The 21625-nt window shown below is 39.7% G+C and overlaps 1 protein-coding gene across 2 annotated transcripts in view; it reads right to left on the reverse strand.

The window, feature by feature from the left end:
- LOC109042644 (protein SSUH2 homolog) overlaps positions 1-17083 on the reverse strand; it is a 31166-nt gene extending 14083 nt beyond the window's left edge. Inside the window, exons 1-2 of one of the 2 annotated variants that reach the window (XM_072300171.1) lie at positions 16886-17083; positions 8207-8298 (exon numbers count right to left, since the gene is read on the reverse strand). In XM_072300171.1, the coding sequence (XP_072156272.1) occupies positions 8207-8282 (76 nt within the window). In that variant the 5' untranslated portion in view covers positions 8283-8298; positions 16886-17083. Of the gene's footprint in view, positions 1-2203; positions 2960-8206; positions 8299-16885 lie in introns of those variants that run through there. The other variant, XM_072300172.1, reaches the window with a different exon arrangement.
- Between the last annotated feature and the right edge of the window lie 4542 nt (positions 17084-21625).

The following is a 21625-nucleotide window of genomic DNA, read 5'->3' on the forward strand; positions in this document are numbered from 1 at the left end:
AAAGTTGAACTTCTTTTTATCGGGCTGCATTTTGCTTAAAAGCAACCTTAATAGTTCGTAGGGAGTTTGGCATCGTCCAACTGTTCGACGTTTTTCTCTCAGCACGGCAGCATAGACCGCCCTACTTACAGTTCATAAGATCCGAACCCTTTTTCTTGGTACAAAATAATGAAGCATACGGGAGTATTCTATAAAATCATTTGGGGAAAGCAAGGAGTTATGGCAGCATGGAATTTACATTTCAGAAAAAGCACTTGTGGGGGGAGAATCATTTTGACTAAGTTCTCATTTACCATGCTGAGGGCTCTAAATGGGCCTGTTGCATGCAAGAGATACAGCCGTGCGAATAGACTTTTTAGAGGTCTTATGACACGAAAATTACGATGATCACATTAAAAAAGTCTGAAATACACTCCTTACTGCGCAATTTGCATTGTTAGGAACGCGCTTTTTCAAATTTCCCGCGTCTGGGGGCAGTTTTCTAACGGAAACAATTAACGGTAACTCACGGCTATTTCCGGTCAACTAAAACTGACAACATAACCTAAAAATCGGAGCTCGTGATATCGTGAAATGAAATGTAAAGGATTGCGTTGGATATTTAAAAGTTGATCGATTTGGTTACCGCATAACGCGTATATGGACCACTATGAGAGATCACGTTGGGTTGGAAACAAACTGAAGGAAAAAATAACAACAACAACAACAACAACAACGACTCGGCATCTTCCGGAAATCACCGAAGCCCGCCGTTTGCTCGTTTCCGATGATTAGAAAACTGCCCCCAGACGCGGGAAATTTGAAAAAAGCGCGTTCCTAACAACGCAAATTGCGCAGTAAGGAGTGTACTTCAGACTTTTTTAATGTGACCATCGTAATTTTCGTGTCATTTAACCTCTAAAAAGTCTATTCGCGCGGCTGTATCTCTTGCATGCAACAGGCCCATTTCAGGATTTTACTGATACTTCACGCCCTAAATTGATACAAAAATTATCGGAGCCGATCGTCATTAATTCTTCCGAGTGCTAGAGAGTATCCTGGCGAAATAGAATCCAATTTTATGTTCTAGCTTGAAAAAAATCGCTTCCGTGAAATTTTTGCCTCCGCGGACTAAAATAAAGACCCTTTATCAACAGGGTGATCCAAAAGTCCCGCACTACCCCTGCAAACCCTGAAATTCTTGCCCCTTTTTAGTCGAGTGATCCTTTTGAATTTTTTTTTTCAGGGGAGAGGGGGCTCTAAACGTCGTTTCTTTTACCTAAGAGCACTCGCATAATTTCAAGTCGCTATCTCCATCTGCTCAAAATTTACAGGGATTACTGGTGCTGATGGTGCGAAATTTTTGGATCACCGTGTGTAAAAAAATTCAAGGTCCTTCAGACTTGTAATCACGCTCATGTAATCACACTTGTAAAGCACAAAAGTGCAAGTTGCATATTCTCAAAAGCGTAAACATTTGACTTAAGTTTATCTCCTACAAAAGTATAAGAGTACCGCCTAACGCAAAATGCTTGAGTCACAAAAACTCGTGTTTTCTACTACAAAATTCACGTAAAATCTGATTTTCTACCATTTGCCACATCGTGCCCCTCTTGTTCCATGGCCCTTCATTGACTCATACCCAATCCAGCAATAATTGATCTACCAACCCTAGTAAAAAATTGGTGATAGCTGCGTTCCAAAATATCATAGGAATTCTTTTAGCTGGCTATAGATGGCGATAGAAATCGATAGAAAATCATTAAGTCGGGTCATACGAAGCGATACAAAATTATACAGTCGGGCTATAGTTCCTATCGCCGGGCTATAGTTCCTATTACCAGGCTATATAGTTTATCGCTTGGCTATATAGCTCTTATAGCTGTTGGCTATGTCTTCATCACCATCGGCTATAAAAAGCTGAAAGAAATTGCACAACCGGCTACAGAAAGCTATGAGAAATCTTTAGCCGGCTAAAGGTCTATGGTATTTTGGAACACGGATCCTATAGCCAACTTTTACCAGGGAATGTACCGAGTATGGGCTGGACTGCGGGCAGTCAGAGGAAATAAAATATTTTATAAAAGAGTTAGGATCATCGATAGCGACCTCCCTCAAAATAATTCGCATTTACTTATCAAAGAAGATAAATGCGCACAAAACCATACATAAGTAAAAATCGACGAAGTTATTGAAATAAATGCATGACAGCGGCTTTACTTACGGTGATACCGCATCCCTCAATTAGATTGATCACATCCAGGTGGAAAAGCTCATCGGTGAAAAACAAGAATTTACCGACATTTAAATGAACAAAAGCGTATTTTCCTTAAAAAGATTACACTCGCGCAATTTTTTCACCAGGTACGAAACATATCTTCAAGGTAAGTAAGTGGTAAGTATATATCACTGGATCACCTGAACTAAGATACCGTTACACTTTCATACGATCGTTCTTGGGGGAATTACAATATGGAAGGTGTAGATCTTACGATTTACTGGCAAAAATTCGGGAAACCAAAACGAGCTTTCGATCCGAAACGCTCATATAGCGCCTATAAACATGCCTTAATTCCACAATAATACAAAAACCAGTATCTTGATTTTCCACAGTCAAAATCTACTTTCCAGCTTTAAATCAATCGGTAATAATATTTGACGTTACTTCATACTTTCCCTCCCGAGCAATTGTTTTTATTTTTTTCAATATTTTAAATTCCTTCCAGCCGACCAGAAGAGGCGGCCACCACAAGAACAATGCAACTAATATTAACACGTTTCCCCCCCGAAATCACGAATCCAAAACAAAACCAATCGATACAATCATTTCCTACACTCAAAATGGATTTTTCAGAAACAGCGCATGTAACAATAGACGACAAAGGGGAGTTAATCGTTTTTTCACTGTTTTCCCACACCGGAGCCAGGGATCTCGGATCCACGGACAGGAAGAACCGGGACTGACGGTGAGATTCGGGAGGTGGTTTATAGATGGGCAATTAATAGGCCCCCCGTCTCCCCCCCCCCCCTCCCCTACGATGAAAAAGAGAGCCGCATTTCGTGTGATCTCCGCGCGGGCTCCCTCCTCATTTGTTTGCCCCTCTCCTCCCCCCCGCCCCTCCCGTGAGCCATTCCCCCGGGATTGTTTACATTAGCATGGTTTCGGCTATTTTCGTTAGGCGGCTTTTTTGCCGCGCCATTTTCTTCGGACGGAACGGACCGTCCGACGATTTTCAGGTTCGACTCCGGTTCGGTGAACTTGCTGCGTAAACTATCGACTTCCTCGGGATCCGACCGCGTGAACAATGTTAGGGAAGAATGACGTATGAGCATTCAGATGTTGCCATAACTCCTTCAATAAAAAGCAAATTCACTGCGGGAAAGGAGCAGCGGCGCCGTTTGGTGGGGTACCCCCCCCCTTCCCCCCGCGTTTCAAAAGGCTTAGATAAAGTAGAAAAATTGATCGAGTTGCTTAAAACTTGATTTTCTTTCTTTCTTTAGGTATCATTTTGGGGCTCATGTCCGGTCACTTGCCCCCCCCCCCCCCCTCCCAAGGTTTAGGTGAAGCTGGAAAGGAGGAGTATATTCTATCTCTTTTTAGTTTAAGCACTGATCTTAACATGGGAAAGGCTGATTTCGGCGAGAAATGCGGGTTTTGTGGGTTAACGATCAAATGCTGAAAGAGTCGGCCTTCAGGCCCATGTTTAAGCCAGTAATAGACCAAAAAAGTGACCGGAAATCACCAATTTATGATGAATTTCGCCAAATATAGATCCTAAATGAGCAGAAAATCGTAGAGTTTAAGGAAAATTAACCAAGGTGGGCCCAAAAACGGTCCTTATCGATCCCTCACCTTTCTAAATAATTTTTTTAAATTTTTCAGACAATTTTGTTTGCAATTTAATTAAAATATGTAAATATTTCAAGAAAATATATACATAACTTTCCTCAAAAATACATGCGTTAACCGGGGAATTTGGCAACTCTTAAATGCTCATACGACTTTCTCCCTTAGCACGGCAGAGAACATCCTAGAGACCCCGCACTAATAGCCCTCCGAAGTGTGAAGTTCCTCCCCCAGATCAACGCTAATCCTCGCTGAATGATGATTGATGTGCGATGTGTGGAGCGAACAAGTTTTAAGTCGTTCTGACAGGGTGAAAATAAAGTTTGTAAAATGGGAATGCTGGCCGACGCTCATTAGTCTGAAATTAGTTTTTTCTAGGCATGGTTCTATACTGCCGTGTTACCCTGGTAAAAATTGGCGATAGGAGCTGCGTTTCAAAATACCATAGGAGTTCTTATAGCCGACTAAAGATGGCTATTGAAAATCATATAGCTGGCTGTAGAAAGCGGAGAAAATCATACAGCTATACGGCTATACGAAGCTATAAAAAAGTATACAGTCGGGCTATGGTTCCTATCGCCGGGCTTTGCACTTTGTCGTCATTGGCTATAAGAGGCTATGAGAAATTGTGTAGAAATTCGTGTGCTTTGGAAATCATTAAGTTTGATACGGAACTACCTTAATTTTTACAAAACACACATCATATTTTCCTTTAAAACATATTTTTTTTTCATCAATTAAAATGAGAATAGTCCATACAGAGTGAGCAAACATTTCAAAATCATGAGTTGAAAAACGCTGAGGCTGACTCCGCGAGATTAAAAATTAGAGCCTAACACAAAGCGGAGCGGCGACGCACTAGCGCCTACAAACCTAACAGGGATACTTCACGCATTGCGCAATGCGTGAAGTATCCCTGTTAGGTTTGTAGGCGCCAATGCGCGTTTCGCGCCTCTGCCCGCCTCGCCTCGCTGCAGCGCGCCGCGGCGTCTGAAGCAACTATTTCACACCAGAGGTATTGCACAGTATCATAAGAAATTGAAGGCGCTTCAACACATTAAGAATGACAAGCATCCTTCAAAAGTATGGAGCTTTCCTCGCAAAATAAATCAAGATACTACGGCACAAAAAGAGAGCGGTAGTCCAAAAACTAACTAAGTCCTAGTATCCGTAATTAGTAACGTTTAGCATAAACTTTATCGTCTGGCTGCTGATTAATCATCATCGGCTATAAAAGGATATAAGAAATTGTACAGCCGGCTATAGAAGCTATTGGAAATTTTACAGCCGGCTTTAGGTCTATAGTATTTTGGAACACACATTCTACTGCCAATTTTTACCAGGGTAAGGAAGAACGCCGTATGAACCTTTGGGCGTTGCCACATTTGCTCCGATAGAACTCAAATATCCAGGTGAATTTATGAATATTTGCCTTCAAATTTTCAGACAATTTTGCTCGCAATTTTACCTAAAGTTCCTGAAAATTTCAAGGAAAAAAATTCATAACTTTCCTAAAGAATGGCCATTTTACCGGAGGAAATTTGGCAACTCTCGAATGTTATACGGCGTTCTTCCTTAGCAAGGCAGTATAAGAGTCAGTATGATTGAGCAGATGGATGGTGATTCATCACTTTTTCTAGGAGAAAATTTTCGGTAGCAAATATGCTGCGGATGATTATGGGGACGCTCACTTTATTTCGCCTTCAAATTTTGAAGGAGGCTAGAAAACGTTTTTCGTGCAGCAACTGTTACCTATTCGGGGATGTATGTATTCGTTCATTTCTCCATGCACTCACGAGTTCACGACATTTCTGAAGAGGTGAGAAAAGCGGGAACGCCTTCAACGTTTGAACATGCAACACGCACGTTCGTGGAACACGAATAGTTGCATCAAGGCGCAACAACCAACTCAGTTTGCAGGTTGAGGAGATAATAACCGAATTATTTGCATTAAATACTCTGGTTTCGCGTAGGTAACTGGCAACACTGTCTCTATGAAAGTATTCGGTTATTTGAAAGCAACAGTTATCAAGTCCCGTACATTTCTGAAGAAGTGAGAGGAGTGGGAGAGCCTTCAATTTTAATTTTGATTTAAGGCTTGTTGTCTTCTTTTTATAACCAGATTTTTGTTTTTTGTGAAATTAGGCTGGAGGGCTCTTTAGGTGGAAACTTAAATAGTTCAATAAAACAAAAAATGGTTTAAGGGGTTAAAAATAACGCTACTTAACCTTTCAAAACCGTGTACATTACCATTTTTATTCATAATTTACAATAAAGGGAAAGTTATTGGAGGTCAAAATGAATCGTTTTCAAAGCTTGCAATAATTCGATTGTATCAACTGTGCCATCTGTGTGAACTATGTCAACACCCCCCCCCCCCTCCCAAATCAACTGTATTCTCTAAGTCGAAAAATACGTGAAAAAATTGTAATTTTACCGTTCTCTTACACAATGCTCTCCAAGGGTTAGTCTCTTTTAATTTTTGGATTTTTTTCTGCCAAACGATGCAGCATTAATCCCTCTTAGCCGAGGCATAAATGGGCCTATTTATGCCGAAAGGAACTATGTTGCACGCAGCGCAAATCCTATGCACATGGCGCTTTTTAGCATCAATACGTCCAATTATCTCATTTGTTCTCACTTTAAGGATCCTTTTGCCTGACTCCATCGCCGATATGTCTCACCGCATACAGATACACGGAATTAGCCTCTAATCAATTTTTTGGCAGAATTTCATTCAGAGGGTATTCTTCATTTCACATAAACCTGTATCATAATAGTCCTAGGTTTAGGTCTTCAAGTCTTAGTCTTAGGACTAGTATTAATTATATTGTTCATTTTCTAATTCTTGTGTACAGAAGGTGAATGATTAAAAAAAAAAAAAAAAAATTACAAAAATGTCGGGTTCCTCTTCGCTCAAGACAATTCCCACGAGTCGTCTGCACAAAACCGAAAGTGGCCGAAAGCGAGAGTAAACGAGGAAATGTAGTGGAAGGGTCTTCTGGGAAGAGCAGTTTATACATCACCCATCTCTTTTTTTCTATTTTCTATGTTCTCTCAGTGACAGACGTCTCTCTCGATGGCTTAATCGATTTGGCCGGTCGCCAAACCCCGAGCCGTTTATTGACTACGCTTGATGAAATTAGAGGTTTGCCTTCCATTAGCTAGCAATTGAGCATTTCGTCTTCCATCTCTGTCATACATCCCCTACTCACCATTGCCTCTCGTTTGATCTCCCGACTCTCCAGTAATTTAATTAATTTTATTCATCCATCAGCCGAATTCTTTTCTTTTTGACCCATTTCCCAGTCCTAGTTTAGTTAATTTCATTTTTATACAATATTCTATTGGCCAGGTAGCTTTGTTTTTGATATTTTTCCAGGTTGGCTGCCTTACTGTTTTTCGTGAGTCTGATATTTATCCGCTGAAGGGCTGTCCATGATTTAAGACATGATCTTTTCCCCATCTTTGCCTCCTTTCGAATGTCGAGCCTCCAAGAAGCATCCTCAGACTCAGACTCCGCAGTACGCTGAAGTGTAAATTCTCCATAATGTTAAAAAGGGGAAAACAGGAAAGAACTTTTCCAGATGTTGATGATCCTGACGATTTTATCGCCGATAAAATCGCAATATATCGCGATTTTCCGTTGAAAAATGCTACTTGGGCTCAGGTCGTACACCTGAAGTACTGCGGTCCCGAAGTATTTCAGATGTTCGACTCGAACCCTCTGTCATATGCCAGAATACTCGAGATGTTTGACCCGAACTTTGGGCTGGACCACGATCTGGAAACTTCAGAGATCCATGTGATCTCAGCTTCGGGTCCCACGCACGATTTTTTTTTTATTCTTGTTAATACTGCTAAAAATGGCACTACACAGAGGTTTTGTGGAAGAAGGGCGTATCCACCGAAATTTTAACACATTTTATTTCTTGTCAAATTTCTTTGACCTTTCTTGTGTGACCGTGATCTTATCACAGAAGGTATGTTGATTTTTCCGAACAGGGATTGGAAAAATGCTCGAAGAAAAATGTTTCCTCGAAACTTGACTTTTGGTGTGTACACCCTTCTTCAATTAGGTAAGCCGTTCATCCCTCGTAGACTGTAGTGAACGTGCTGTTAATTACCTGTCATACGTCGTGAGAGAGGCATAGATTAATTGGATTAAATTTTGCAGTAAGGAACCACTATTTTTGGCCCTCCCATAAAATCACATATCTGCATAGGGAAACCAATGGCATGTATGTTGTTTCTAAAATGGGCTAGAAATATTGGTTCCTTCTTGCAAAATGTAATTCAGCTCAATGATCTGAAAAAAGTTGTAATGTAACTAAGCGAGTTCCAAATAAATACAAAACAATAAATTTAATACATGCCCACATTTTTGCATGAGACTGCTCCTCCGTGTGGATGCAGCGTTGGAATTCAATGACGTTCGGCGGCTTGGAGGAGCCATATCCACCTTCTTTCACCTACAACAGAGAATAATCACTGAGTTAAATGTAATTTCCAAGCCGTGCTGAATTGAATCGAAGTGAGGTGACAATACTAAATTCACAACAAAGCCACCAAAGTTTGTCTTACAACTTCTGCAAGATTAGGTTTTGCAATAATTGCAACAAAGATCAAAATTATGGAGCAATTATTTGAATCAAGCTTGAAGACAAAGAATCCATGCTGTTTCCGGTAAAGTGTCGGCCTGATTCGTGAGCCATTCTTTATAAGAGGACATGAAGTCTGCATTGGTTCGAATATCTGTCCTCAAATGGCTATGAGATCAAAGGTGATAACATTCAGTTACATTTTGGCTCGAAGATCTGATGTAGTGATCTAATTTAACTAAAGTAGTGAGCAGGGGTATGAAGTAAGATTTTAGGGGGACCACAGTTGCACGAGAGCGCACAGCAGGTGGCAAAAAATGTCTACTTTATGCAATCTGCTTGAATAAAATTTCTTTTTAAAAAAAGAAACAAGAAAAATAAATATAAAAAATACGTTAATCACGAATTAGGGGGTTTTCTCTCCTTATTCTTACCCTTTCCTTTTTTTGCATGAAAAATCTCTTTCATAATATAAACAAATACACTTTACAAATATATAATCAAAGACAATTTCAATAATTGATTAAATGAAAAAGCTCGAGTAATGAAAACTTTACTAATTTTGTGCTAATTAAGGTGATTTTGTGAGATTGCCAGGAGTGTCAGCTTATTCTTACCTGTCACTGTTGCTAAATCATGCTGAAAAGTCAGCACATTCCCCCGTTTAACTCAATGTAAAATACCCAGGTTTTTTTGGTACACGGACTTTATGGCCACTTTTTTTACGTCCACAGACTTTTCGTCCACAATTTTTACGTCCACAGTTCTAAAGCCCACACTATTGTTAAGTCCATTACTTAAACGTCCCCTAAATTAAGTCCACAAATGTAAAGTCCACTAAAATCGAATTCAAGCGTTATACTTTAGTCTGTGTGTAAAATTATATTGACAATGTAGAAATGAGAAAATTAAGAGAGAATGAGGTGTTGTTATCGTAACTCATATTTTAAATGAAATGTTAATTTCTTGTTTTGATTCATCTTTTCAAATTATCTTTGGTAAATACTTGCAGAGAGTGCTAATCAATGCAGAGAGTGCAAACATTTCATAATCATGAGTTGAAAAACGCTGACTCCGCGAGTTTAAATATTAGAGCCTAACACAGAGCGGAGCGGCATGTTAGCAGCGCAGAACGCGCACTGGCGCCTACAAACCTAACGGGCTACTTCACGCATTGCGCAACGCGTGAAGTATCCCGTTAGGTTTGTAGGCGCCTATGCGCGTGTATCGCTGGTTGTCTGCCGCGTCGCAACGCTTTAAGCAACTATTTCGCGTCAGAGGCGTTGCACAGTATCCTACAAGATTGAAGGCGCACGAAATAACTAGTTAAAGAGGACTTTCAATTTTGACTGCATCTGTTACTGAAAAATGTTTAATTTGGCATTGGAGCGTTTCCGAGGCTCTCGCTTCGGTTTTCATCTTATCATATCCGTACAGTGTACACATGAACATAAGTTTTTACCTCTCTTAGAGTCTGTTCTCTTTCATGACTTGATTCATGAATGAAATGTTTTTGAGAATGAAGGTAGTTGTCGTGTGCATTTATTTTTGAGGTGGTTCCTGTCATTTGAATGAGAAGAAAAAAATGTGGACATAACATGTCCACAATTTGGTCAATTTTGGACATATTCAAGGTTGAACAATAAATCATGTAGACTTAACATAGAATGTATTTAATGTTTAGTGGACAACAACCTTGTTCCTGGTAAAAAAAAGAATCTGATAAACTCGCCAGAAAAACCTACATCGTCTTTCGATTCACCTCATAAGTCTAAGAGGTGAGACTGAATCCAGTGAATGTAACCTTGTCCACACCACTCAATCTCCTTGAAAATACTCTATATCAATTGAAGAGCTTAAAGAACATGGCGCTTACATGCAGTTTTGGAAATAAATCTGATTTTAATGAATCCCACCGAAACCAGTCTTGAATGTATTCTATAAAAAATGCAACACTAAAATCTAGTTTTAGGAACGAAAAGCGAGTTTGATCTTTTCGCTATACAAGGCTCCATGTAATTTTGAAACTTTCAACACGTATTTCTTGAAATTGCAAAATCTGCACCTATGCACGTTGTTCTACAAGTCCCCCAATCAACTTCTCCAAACCTCAAGTGTCCTATACTGCCGTGCTACGGAAGAACGCCGTATGACCCTTCAGGCGTTGCCAAATTTTCGTTGGTACATCAGGAATTTCCGGGAAATTGGTAAATATTTTTCTTCCAATTTTTCAGATAATGTTGTTTGCAATTTTACCTGAAGTTCTTGAAAATTTCTCGCAAAAATACGAGTATTCATAACTTTCCTCAAAAATTAAATTTTATCGAAGGAAATTTGACAACTCTCGCATGCTCATACGGCGTTTTTCCTTAGCACGGCAATATAAGATAGTGGATATTATTTTTGCTGAGTGCAGTAAAACTTAATTAAGAATTGCTTCTTTTCATAAGTACGGACATCGTATAGGTCACTTTTTAACCGAAGAAAGATAAAACTTGATATTCCATAATCTCAGCTAAAACGACATCTTCCTGGGTGTTGCCATGAGTTAACAACCATTGACGATAATATAAAATGCCGTTTACACGGCCCGAGTGGCGACAAGCTGCGGGGGCGGAAAGTGTGGCGAGGAGGGGGGGGGGAGAACTCTCTGAAAGCTTAATAATTGGTGCAAGCAGGCTTAACTCCCAGGCTCCTAAACGCCTGCACGTTAGGCTCATTATTAAACGAGCGGGTTTATTGGACGCGAGACGCCGAAAATACCACTCCGGTGATCGTGTTTACACTTTACACACAAAGGGACCTCAAGTCTCGAGCTGCCCTCAAAATTGTCCCCGGCTCCAATTTTTCTTCTTCGCGGATGTTTCGCCAAGACATCACTGTCGGCGAGCTCCTCACGCATTGCTGCCAAAGCTTTCGTGTTAGTAAGATTATCACATTAAAAAGTATGTTGTCTCAACTGCTAAAATCCTCCGACTCTAGGTCTGTAAGGTCTCGGGTTCGAATCCCGTCGGTGGCGACACATTTTCGTGGAACTGACGGGCGGATCTGCATGCAGAAACAGATTCCATTCGGCCTTAACCCCTGAGGTTTTGAAGGCCTGGAGCATGGATGTGCAGTGCACTAACCCTAACCCGATGATCATTCGAGGTTGTAGAATCCTCAAATGGATTAAAGACCTCAAATGAATTTTTGCGCATGCCTTCGCGAGAAAGGAGGAAATATACTACTATGAAGACAGGTTTTTGAAAAGAAAAATTGACCTGTGCTGGTTTTCTAAAAGAAATTTCGATTTTAATTTTGGTCTGCTTAGGCTGAGGTATAGTTGAAAAATGTATTGCCAAAAATTGCCCAATACATTGAGCTAGGATGAAGATGGAATTATCGAAACATGTGGGGGAAAAAACAAACTTCTGCTGTTTATAAATTCAGATTTAAGTCCCACAGTCCGCTCAATTTCATTATTAAGGGGAAAAAATTCCCTGTTACGTTACTGTGGAGAAAGCAAGTGAAATTATTAAAAAAGGAATAAATGTGGTAGATAAGGGCGCACTTGAAGACACTTTTGCATTAACAGGTGTTAAGTGTCTCCTGTACTTCTTGTACTTCTCTGAAGGAATCTGGTTTTAAATTTGAAAAGTCACTTGGTTATGACAAAACAAATGACATTGCAATGGAAAAACTGAGAATTGAGAGTTTGATTATTAGATTTCGTTAGTTGGAGACGATCGCTGCGTCTAGGAAGGGGGGGGGGGGGATCCAACTGGAAAATGTTGAAAAATTGAGGCGTCTCGGGAGCAATTTTGAGCTTTTCCCACCGAAAAGTCGGTCCAACCACAATTTCGAAAATAGCAGATATGTCACGCACTCAACAACCGAAAATTTTAAGAAATTTGGCACAAATGTTGAAACTATCATTTTCCATAATCATAATTTGATTCAGCTTGGACCTTTATTTTGTCAGTTAGGCTGAAAATCCGCTCACATGACGAACTAATTTGTACGCAATTTGGAATATCCAGACGTTGTCAGTTGACAACAACACTGCCGTGCTAAGGAAGAAAACGTCGTATGAGCATGCGAGGGTTGCCAAATTTCCTCCTTTAAAATCTTCATTTTTGAGAAAAGCTATGAACAATTTTACTTGAAATTTTCAGGAACTTAAGGTGAACTTGCAAACAAAATTATCTGAAAAATTGGAAGAGAGATATTCATAATTTTCCCTGGAGATTCGTGTTTTATCAAAGGAACTTTGACAACGCCTGAAGGTTCATACGGCGTTTTTCCTCAATACGGCAGAACATGACACAGGATTCACTAAATCCCATGCAGAGCTCAGATCGACCTCGGAGGGGCTGAAGGTGGTTCCCTTAATTGCACAGAGCGTCGGTAAGTTTTGTGCTTAGTTATTAATCACAGAGATAAGATGAGAGTGGATATCCTGTCGTTGCTCCGCACTGCAGATACGATTCATGCTCTGGACGGGGCCGTGAACTTACGACTTGCAGTTCAGAGCACAGAAGCTCTTTGGGAATTATTCCAGGCCATCTGGCAGCGACTGCATACTTCACGGTGATCAATGGCCGTCTACTGATTGCCAAGCAAGACTCGGAGTTACGACTTTACCCGTTCGCGTCGGCTTACAGAATGTGACGATTTTCCGCTACATTCGGGCACTGACTCATCGTCCAGGGTTCCCGACACACTTTTTACAAATCCCTTGCATCACAACTTCCCGCATGCTTTGTTTCTGCAAGTGAGCAGTGTAACTGCAGAACAAACTTAATGTCAGTAATTCTGTCTGTGCCGATTCTTCCAATATGTTATTTTTAGTCCGAGTACAACGCAGCGTAGATATTGAAATAATTAAGCAATTTAATGTAATGAAATTGAAATATTTTTACGTCATTTGGTCAATAAATGGCTATTTAAACGATCAATAAAATAAGCTCCATGTGTTCGTGATGGGCGATATGCAATGCCAAAATTTTGGAACTTATTTCAATTTTATCACAATTTTCAAAAAGGAGGGCCCCTTCCATCGTAGAGAATAGGCAATATACACAGCACTCCTATACAAAAGCAATAATTTTACCATGATAGCAATTTATTGCAACCTGCGTTACTGGGAGGGTGGAAAAGTGCACTCTCCTTAAAATTCCTCGTATATGTAACGGTCATTGCCGAAATTCTCGAGGTTTCTTCCTCACCCATGATTCATTATACTCATTGCGAGAGTTTTAATCATCGGTCTTCGTCCATTAGTTGTTGACCCTATATAGCAGATAATTTTTTTAAAAAAAAAACAGTCTTGTTCATATCAATCGGGTTATTTGGAAGGGGGAGGGGTGATGGCTAAAGGGTGAGATGCACTTAGGATTTTTTTCGGAAATTTCTCATGGTGTGCCGAGTCCGCATTTTCCCATGAAAAAAAAAAGAATATGGATTTTGAGTTCCATGTGTACCGAAAATGACCGAATCAATAAATCTCCCCGGTCGCTCAAGGAAAAATTGTATGATTCACATCTGTGGTAGATTAAAACCACTCGAACAAAACAAACTTTAGCCGTGAAAGATGCCAAATGAGCAACGTATACGAAGCAAGAGTGATTTAAAACTCGAGCTTGCTCTTCACTATGGAACCTCCTCGCGCCGCTTTTATTGCGTCTGCTTTTCGTCCAGTTGCTAAACTGTAAATAAACTGTTTTTTTGCTGTAACTTCGAAATTTACTTTTACATCAACGCCATATGTTGTTCTTAAAATACCGTGCGCGTATCACCCTGACTGACGACTGACATATTTATGCGGTCGGCTAGTTTGAGGCCCCTCTTGCATGATTGAAATATAGTGTGCTGTGCTTGCGTATGCAACCTAGTGCAGCTTTTAGTGTCCATTTGTATTGACTGTTGCGACAGTCAATATATTCAAGCTCAAGTTTCATCGTTTTTCAAACTGCTCTCCTCCTTCTGAAGTATATGGGGAATGTTATTTCCTCACAGAGAAGTTCCAGTTCATGCAAAAATGTCATTCCAAATGTTAATTTGATTTCAAAAGGGCAAACAGATATGATTCAAGTTTTGAAAAGGTATTTTGTTCCTCAAATTAAAAGTATTCATTGGTACCAAGTGTTTTGAATTTAGAATCGGTACAGACGGATCGCGACGCGATCGGACGCGATGTTTTCGTTCGTTATATTTTCTTTTAATGTAACCAAAACAAAATTAAATATCATCTGAGTTTCTGAATTGTTACAATGAGGATACATATTTACCCTTTAATTATGATAAAAACTTGAGCAGAAAGTCAAAAATGATGACTCACAGTCCAACAGCATTCCTAAGCATTCTTGTAGGCGCTAATATGCGTTTCAGGCCAACGCCTGCATGCGTTGGCGCAATGCGAGAAGTATTCATGCAGTCTTGTAGGCGCTGATATGGGCTGCACGCCGACCGCACAGTTTGGTGCAATGCGCGAGGTATTCCTACAGTCTTGCAGGCGCTAATATACGTTTAACGCCGGCTGCACTGTTCGGCGCGATTATTCGAACTCCCTTACAATAATCGCGGCATCGAAAAATAGAACTTAAAAGGCCCATGTTGTATTTTGACGCCGCATAAGCATTTCAACGTTGCCTCGATTCTCCCGATTAAATACTTTTTCCGAGAAAAGTTAAGTAAGTTCTTTATACCCTCGACCAATATTCAATCATATCACTTCATTTATCATCAGAGAGTAAGACGTCGATGATTTGTCAACAAACTTAAGTAAACTAGCGCAACATAATAATGCGTAATGGCGCGGTCCAGGTTTGAGAGAAAGTTTTCACATCCTCGATGAGTCCAGAGCCATAAATCGCGGTGGTTAATAATCAACCATTTGCGGTGGCTCTATGGTCTATTTCCGACTAAAATTTTACGTATAAACTTCACACGGTATGCTAATTTCCTCGGTGATGAAAAGCGAGGGGGAAGTGGGTTCGTCATGTGGTTGGAGAAGCCATCTAAGTGACACGCTTGATATTTAAAGAGTTGAGAAACCTTTCAGCATAATTTCTCAGTTTAGTTCAAATACGTACTTTAAAATCTGCTACGTCAAGCTTCTCTTCGGCTTATCAATTCGATATGAAGATTATTTTTGCATAATATATATTGGTGAAATACTGAAATTAAAGACATTTAGACAATGGTTTCCTGTTCTCATGGAATCAGATTTTGGAAAGAATATAGTTTGACCTCTTTAATATGTATAACAATTCTTGGGATCTCAGCCATAGTTTAATCGCAACTCTCTCCCTCCCTCTTACTCTTTCTTTGCCTTGAAAATACTCATTATACCTTACTCTATGCCAGATTGTGTATCCAGACAATAGCCAGAGTTAACTTGCAAAAGCGTTTCATTATTTTTAAAGGTACCCACTAAAATGAGACTGCATTGAGAGAAATTATTTTTAAATCGACGGTGAAACTACCAAGACGAAGTATTTCGCTTTGCGACATTGCAGACTTTCTGTCAATTTTTAAATGGAAAACTACTTTACGTCAATTCTTCAAAATTACGGTGATTTTTCTCCTCAGTGCGAAGGAAACTGTAAAAGCTTCGAAGAATGATACCTAATAATTTGTTCTCCTAAAAATAAATGGAAATGAGTGCGGAGGTTTCTAACCACCGCAAACGAGATGCGTATAGTCTGGTAGTTTTACCTACAGTCGAAATATTTTTCCTTTTAGCATTGTAGAGGAGGGGACCAAGTTATTAGTACTTTAAAAAGTAGTGCTTTCCGCAGCGAAGATTTTCTGTCATAAATGAACTAAGATTCTGCAGTTCATTAAAATTAAAATTTTGAGACGAGTTCTCTCCTTCAAGGGGGACAAACACGATGCACTACGTATTTAGCAGACACCTTTCATTTCCAAAGAATTGGTGAATGTTCAACTAAACTTAATGAAAGAATGCTGATTTAATATTCTGGATGTAAAAAAAAGTGTGCGAGAACTCACAGAACGCTAAATTAACCGCCATAGCAGGTTAGTTTTACATCTTGACATTGCTGAAGTAACTGCTGTAGCGGTCAATCCAGCGTTTTGTGAGTTGTCGCTCGCACTTTTTTACAGTGAAAAAAATGGTATGCTGTTTTAGCACCTAGGATGTCAAAAATGTGTCTGGTGATCCTAAGATGCTGCCTTGATTGCCCATGCAGTTGAATTTGCATTCACACGATGTAAAATTAACTGTGGGGGCAGTAAAGGCAGCATCTTGGGATCACCAGACACATTTTTGACATCCCAGGTGCTAAAACAACATATTATTTTTTTCAGTGATACGTCCAGAATGTTAAAGCAGAATCCTTTTTTTCGGTGCGTTTAGGACACTGATCAAGATAGTCTCTTTTTCTTCTTTTCTTTTTTTAATTTTTTAATTTTTTTCGCAAAGCTCGTTAAATATTGAACGAGTACTTACTGCAACGAGGGCTGGTCCGGTAACGAGCGGCTGTAAACTAAAATCAAAGAGGTGATACTTGGCGGAGAAACGCGGTGACATCAATGGGAATATTGTCTGAGTGCTGCGGATCGGGAGAATATGAGACGCGAGTGTAAACAATCAACGGGAACGTGGTCGCGGATACGAAGGGATGGACGCGTCTTCACGTCTGCGCCCCCCGACCGCCCCCCCCCCAACCCTTACTCCTTGTCGCCCCGTCGCAACTTGGGAGGGGGCGGACATTGCATTTTAAGTACCGACCGCAGCCGCCTGTCGGTGAGACGTAAGAGTCGGTCATCGCACCGCAGTGTTTGACATTTTCGGGAATGTTGCCATAACGCATTTATTACACTAAAGAGACTGAATGCTGACGTCATTTTATGAGTTATCAAAGGTGCAGAGAGCGATTCCTTGGGATTGGAAAATTTCTTGGCCCATCCCTCGCCCTCGTGTCTTATGCCCTCGTCAGGAAAATTAGATTCTTCGTCGTTGAATCTTAAACTATTGTTAAATGAATGGCATTTTGCAAAAAGGAACCACTAGCATTGTTATGATGCTAAAATTGTGCAACTTCATCTTTTGCAATAAACTTGCGGAAATCGTGAAAAACTATGAAATTTAGATGGTAATTTTTGTCTTAAATTTACAGTTTTTAGCGAGTAAAATAGAAACTATTAAGGGATAATCGGGGTTTTCCTCCAAGACAAAAGAAGTTGCTCAATCTTAGCAACATTGCAATTCTAATGGTTCCTTTTTGAAAAATGCAATCCAAATGTTTTTACTGCTTCATGAGGGAGTGCGTTATTAGTCAAGTGATTAAGAAAACGCCAGATTGAACAGCCCGACATAGAAACTTGAAATATGGGTTTTGCGAGGCAAAGAAAGACTGGAACGTTTCAAACTAGTCAGTTGCAATCTCGTTTTCGTATTATAATGTGATAATTACTGCAGTTTTTACCACAGTAAATAACTGGTATGTAAGTGGTGTCACTTTGGGGGGAGGGGATGGGGGCCACAATAAAACCAATGCAAGCCACTCTTTACATTAATGACTGAGGAGACGAGATTTTCTCTAGGGGAAAAACTCGCAATAAATAGTTACACATTTACAAGAATACGCAAGTGAAGTAACATCACTATCATGTGTGTCATTGACGCGTGTCAAAGAGGAGATTCCTCCTTCATTGAAAACCTTTTTGGCGACTTTCGTGTTTATATGTATGGATAATATTCCTCCCTGAGCTACAGAAAATCGGATTTTTGACGAGTAAACGCTGAACCAATATTCATATTTCGTTATCCTCGTAAAAATCTGCATTAAACCTACTTGCGAGTGCGAGATCCTAGCGCGTCCTTCCGACATGAAATAGGGATGAAACAGAGCACATTATCACTATTGTAGTCCTACTAATTAAGTCAAAGAGAGTATCAAGAGCCGTCTCCAAAAATTAATCAGTCAGAATGTCATTACAGCCGCGGAGATGCGTCATGCGTCCCGCATTGAATGCGTGCCACAGACCTAGCGCCTTCAATTACAGAAGATACTACTGGCAAATCATTTATTGGCGTTCAACGACCATGTCATGTTGTCGCGTTACTTCGCAGTTGCACCGCTTTGCCAAACAATTCCTTCAAATAATGAACTGTCAATTTTCTAAATTGAGCTATACTGTAGGTTTCCCTACTGGATCTCCTGACGATGAAATTCCCATTAAATTGAAGTGGAGGCCAACGATCATGAAAGACATCAATATGTGTATTGATTAGGATTGATGATCCGATTTTGGTGGGAATTTTTGTGCAATTTAGCCATTAAATGTGAGTTTAGAAACCTCATGTAAGGTCATTAGAATAATATTCCCTTGCGATTTCCGTTAGATAATTTCTCTTACTACTTCCATGTTATGAACGTCCGGTTGTTGCCACATTTCTTCCTAAAGACCACGAATTATCTAGGAAACTTTTGAATTTCTTTCTAGGAATATTTCGGAGAATTTTGAGCGCAATTTAATCTGTAGTATTTGAATATAGCAAAAAAAAAAAAAAAAAAAAAAAAACAATACATTTTACTGAAAAATAAGTATTATATCGGAGGAAATCTGGCAGCATTTGAATGGCGTTCTCGTGTAACACGGCAGGATGAGTGATTACTGATTAGCAAACTTTTATTCATGTGATGAGAACCTCCGGATGAAGCACTACGCAAAGGTTTCTATTGAGGATCCAATTTTATTGTGCCTGTAAACATCTTATGCGATTATTAAATCGCGTAAAGAAAATGTATTCTCCTTAAAATATTGTTCAAAAGAAGCTCACCAAAATTTATTGATCATAAATTCTTCCACAAAGGAGTCTGAAGGTCATTGTATAAATGCTAGTGCCTTTCAGTTGAGTAACATTTAAAAACAAAAAGGTTAAAGTGTGATAGAACACTCAGAGGCATTCTTTATTTGCCGAGAAAAGGTTATATACCACGAGACGCATGTGTGTTTTTCGATTAGATAATTTCAATTAGCGTTTCCAAATAAGTTTGTTGCCTATATGCCACAATTGAAGGCGTAAACTTAGGAATGGGACTCAAATTTTTAGAGTTGTTCCTAACTTTCTCACTTGCATAGATTTTTCTTTCCATCATTTTGAGAGGCAAAATTTCAACTCTAAAGCAATTTAAGCTACAACTTTGACGTCATTTCAAAATTTAAATTCTTCATTTCGATTTGTCTCGCTCTCTTTGTCAAATCTTGAAATTTTGACGAGTGACAAAAATCTGTCAAAGGAATTTGAAAAAAGAGTTGAGACTTCAAAAAAATAAATAAATAAATAAAAATTAGGGGGTCGTAACTTCAAGGTGTTTAACTTTAAGATTCATGTTCATAAAGAAGAAGAAAGAAATGTTATTTGAGCTAAAGAGTCATATTTTGAAATTCTTCTAGTTAATCCTGGGACACTCTGTATACTAAATGTTCTAAAAGATTTGTTTGCGCAAAGGTTCGGGTGGACGTCATATACCTCCATTACTCTGCAAATGAGCATATCTAAACGGTCACCAAGTCATGCGCTGACGCTGGCCTTCAAGGTATGCGAGTAATTTAAGGAGTATCAGAAATCCACGAACAAGAGTCATAAAATGTTGCCTCGATGAGCTTTGTTAGGATTCCCTTTCACTTCCGGTGTAATTATGAGAATAGTGCGTGACCAGAAAAAATCAGCGAATGCATTCCGAGTGAAACAGAAGTAACTTTCGGCGGAATGTCACCGTTCTTCTGTAAGGAGCTTGGTATTTGCCATTTTCATAATCATTTCTTAAACTTGAAGGTTTCCTTAAGTCATAGAAATCACATTGGTAGTGGGGGCCTTAACGTTTATGGAACAAAGATTAAATACGACCCTTAATTTTGCGATTTGATGACTTACAGCAAACCTGTCTCTGTATCCATCCACTTTTGAACCCACCTTGGAGGGTAGGTCAAAAAGTTTTGATGTGGTCGTCGTTGACTCATTCTTGATAACACGAGAACCGAATTTTGTACAGCGTTGAAGCCGCAGGGACTTTCATTTCGTTGTAGCGGAGTTTGGCAGTTAGTCAAACACTGAGCTTGTTCCTCTCTAGAAACGACCCATCTTCGCTGATACATCACCACCCGAGAGCCAAAAGGTATATCCTAACTCACATTTTTCAAAAATCGAGTTAGTGGCGTTTTCGAAATCTACACATTTTACAACGGTTCCGTGTGTGGGGAAAATTTGGTAGCCCTATCTGACGTCGGTTATGAGTTACAGAGTTTCAAAAAATGCCATTTACACGGAGAAAAAAACCTCGTGCGTGGGACCCGAAGTTAAGGTCATAAGGATCTCTAAAGTTTTTAGATTGAGTATCTGAATAGTTAAGGTATAGCTGTCGAGGTTCGGATCACACATCTGAAACTTTAGTTCTTACATCTGAAGTACTTCAGATGTGAGAACCGAAGTTTTTCGGATGTGAAAATCGAAGTACTTCAGACGTAAGAACTGAAGTCTCAGATGTGTGATCCGAACCTCAGCAGCTGGATCTTAAGTGTTCGAATGCTCAATCCGAAAACTTTTGAGATCCATATGACCTAAACTTTCGGTCATACGCACGAAGTTTTTTTCTCCGTGTACATTGGAAGCAATGGGGCCGACGCGCAGGGCCCTGATATCTCGATAAGACTAAAATAAAGTTAGGTACCTTTTAACTCTAGGATAGGTACTGTATAAGTAAGGGGCCTCACGTCAATTTCGATGTGGTCGAACTGGCGTACAATGTATCGCAAAAATCTTGGCAAATTTTGACATTTTAGCCGAGCAAAAAGACTATGGCTACTACTCATGAACCTAAGGAATCATTCTCAACAAAAAAATTGGCAAAACTCAGAGAACTGAAAGCAGGACTCTTTTTAGAATAAATGTTGCATTCGATACATTAATTGACCAGTGTATCCAATAAGACGTGTTTTATAAATACATAATCCCACCTCCATTTTCTTAAAGTTTGCAATTTTTTTGGTTGAGATTGATTCTTTCGGCTCACGCGCATGAGCTATCGTCACGCTTCTTTTGACTAAAAAGTCAAAATCTGCCGAAATTTTTACTTTTCTACCGATCTACAAGAATCTCCGATACTGCGGGCAACGCGACTGACCCACTGATGATCCATCTCCAGTTTCGACAGGGATCATGTCGAAACTTCTCGCCCCTCTA

The sequence above is a fragment of the Bemisia tabaci genome, chromosome 4, assembly GCF_918797505.1.
Source record: "Bemisia tabaci chromosome 4, PGI_BMITA_v3".
Classification (NCBI taxonomy): Eukaryota; Metazoa; Arthropoda; class Insecta; order Hemiptera; family Aleyrodidae; genus Bemisia; species Bemisia tabaci.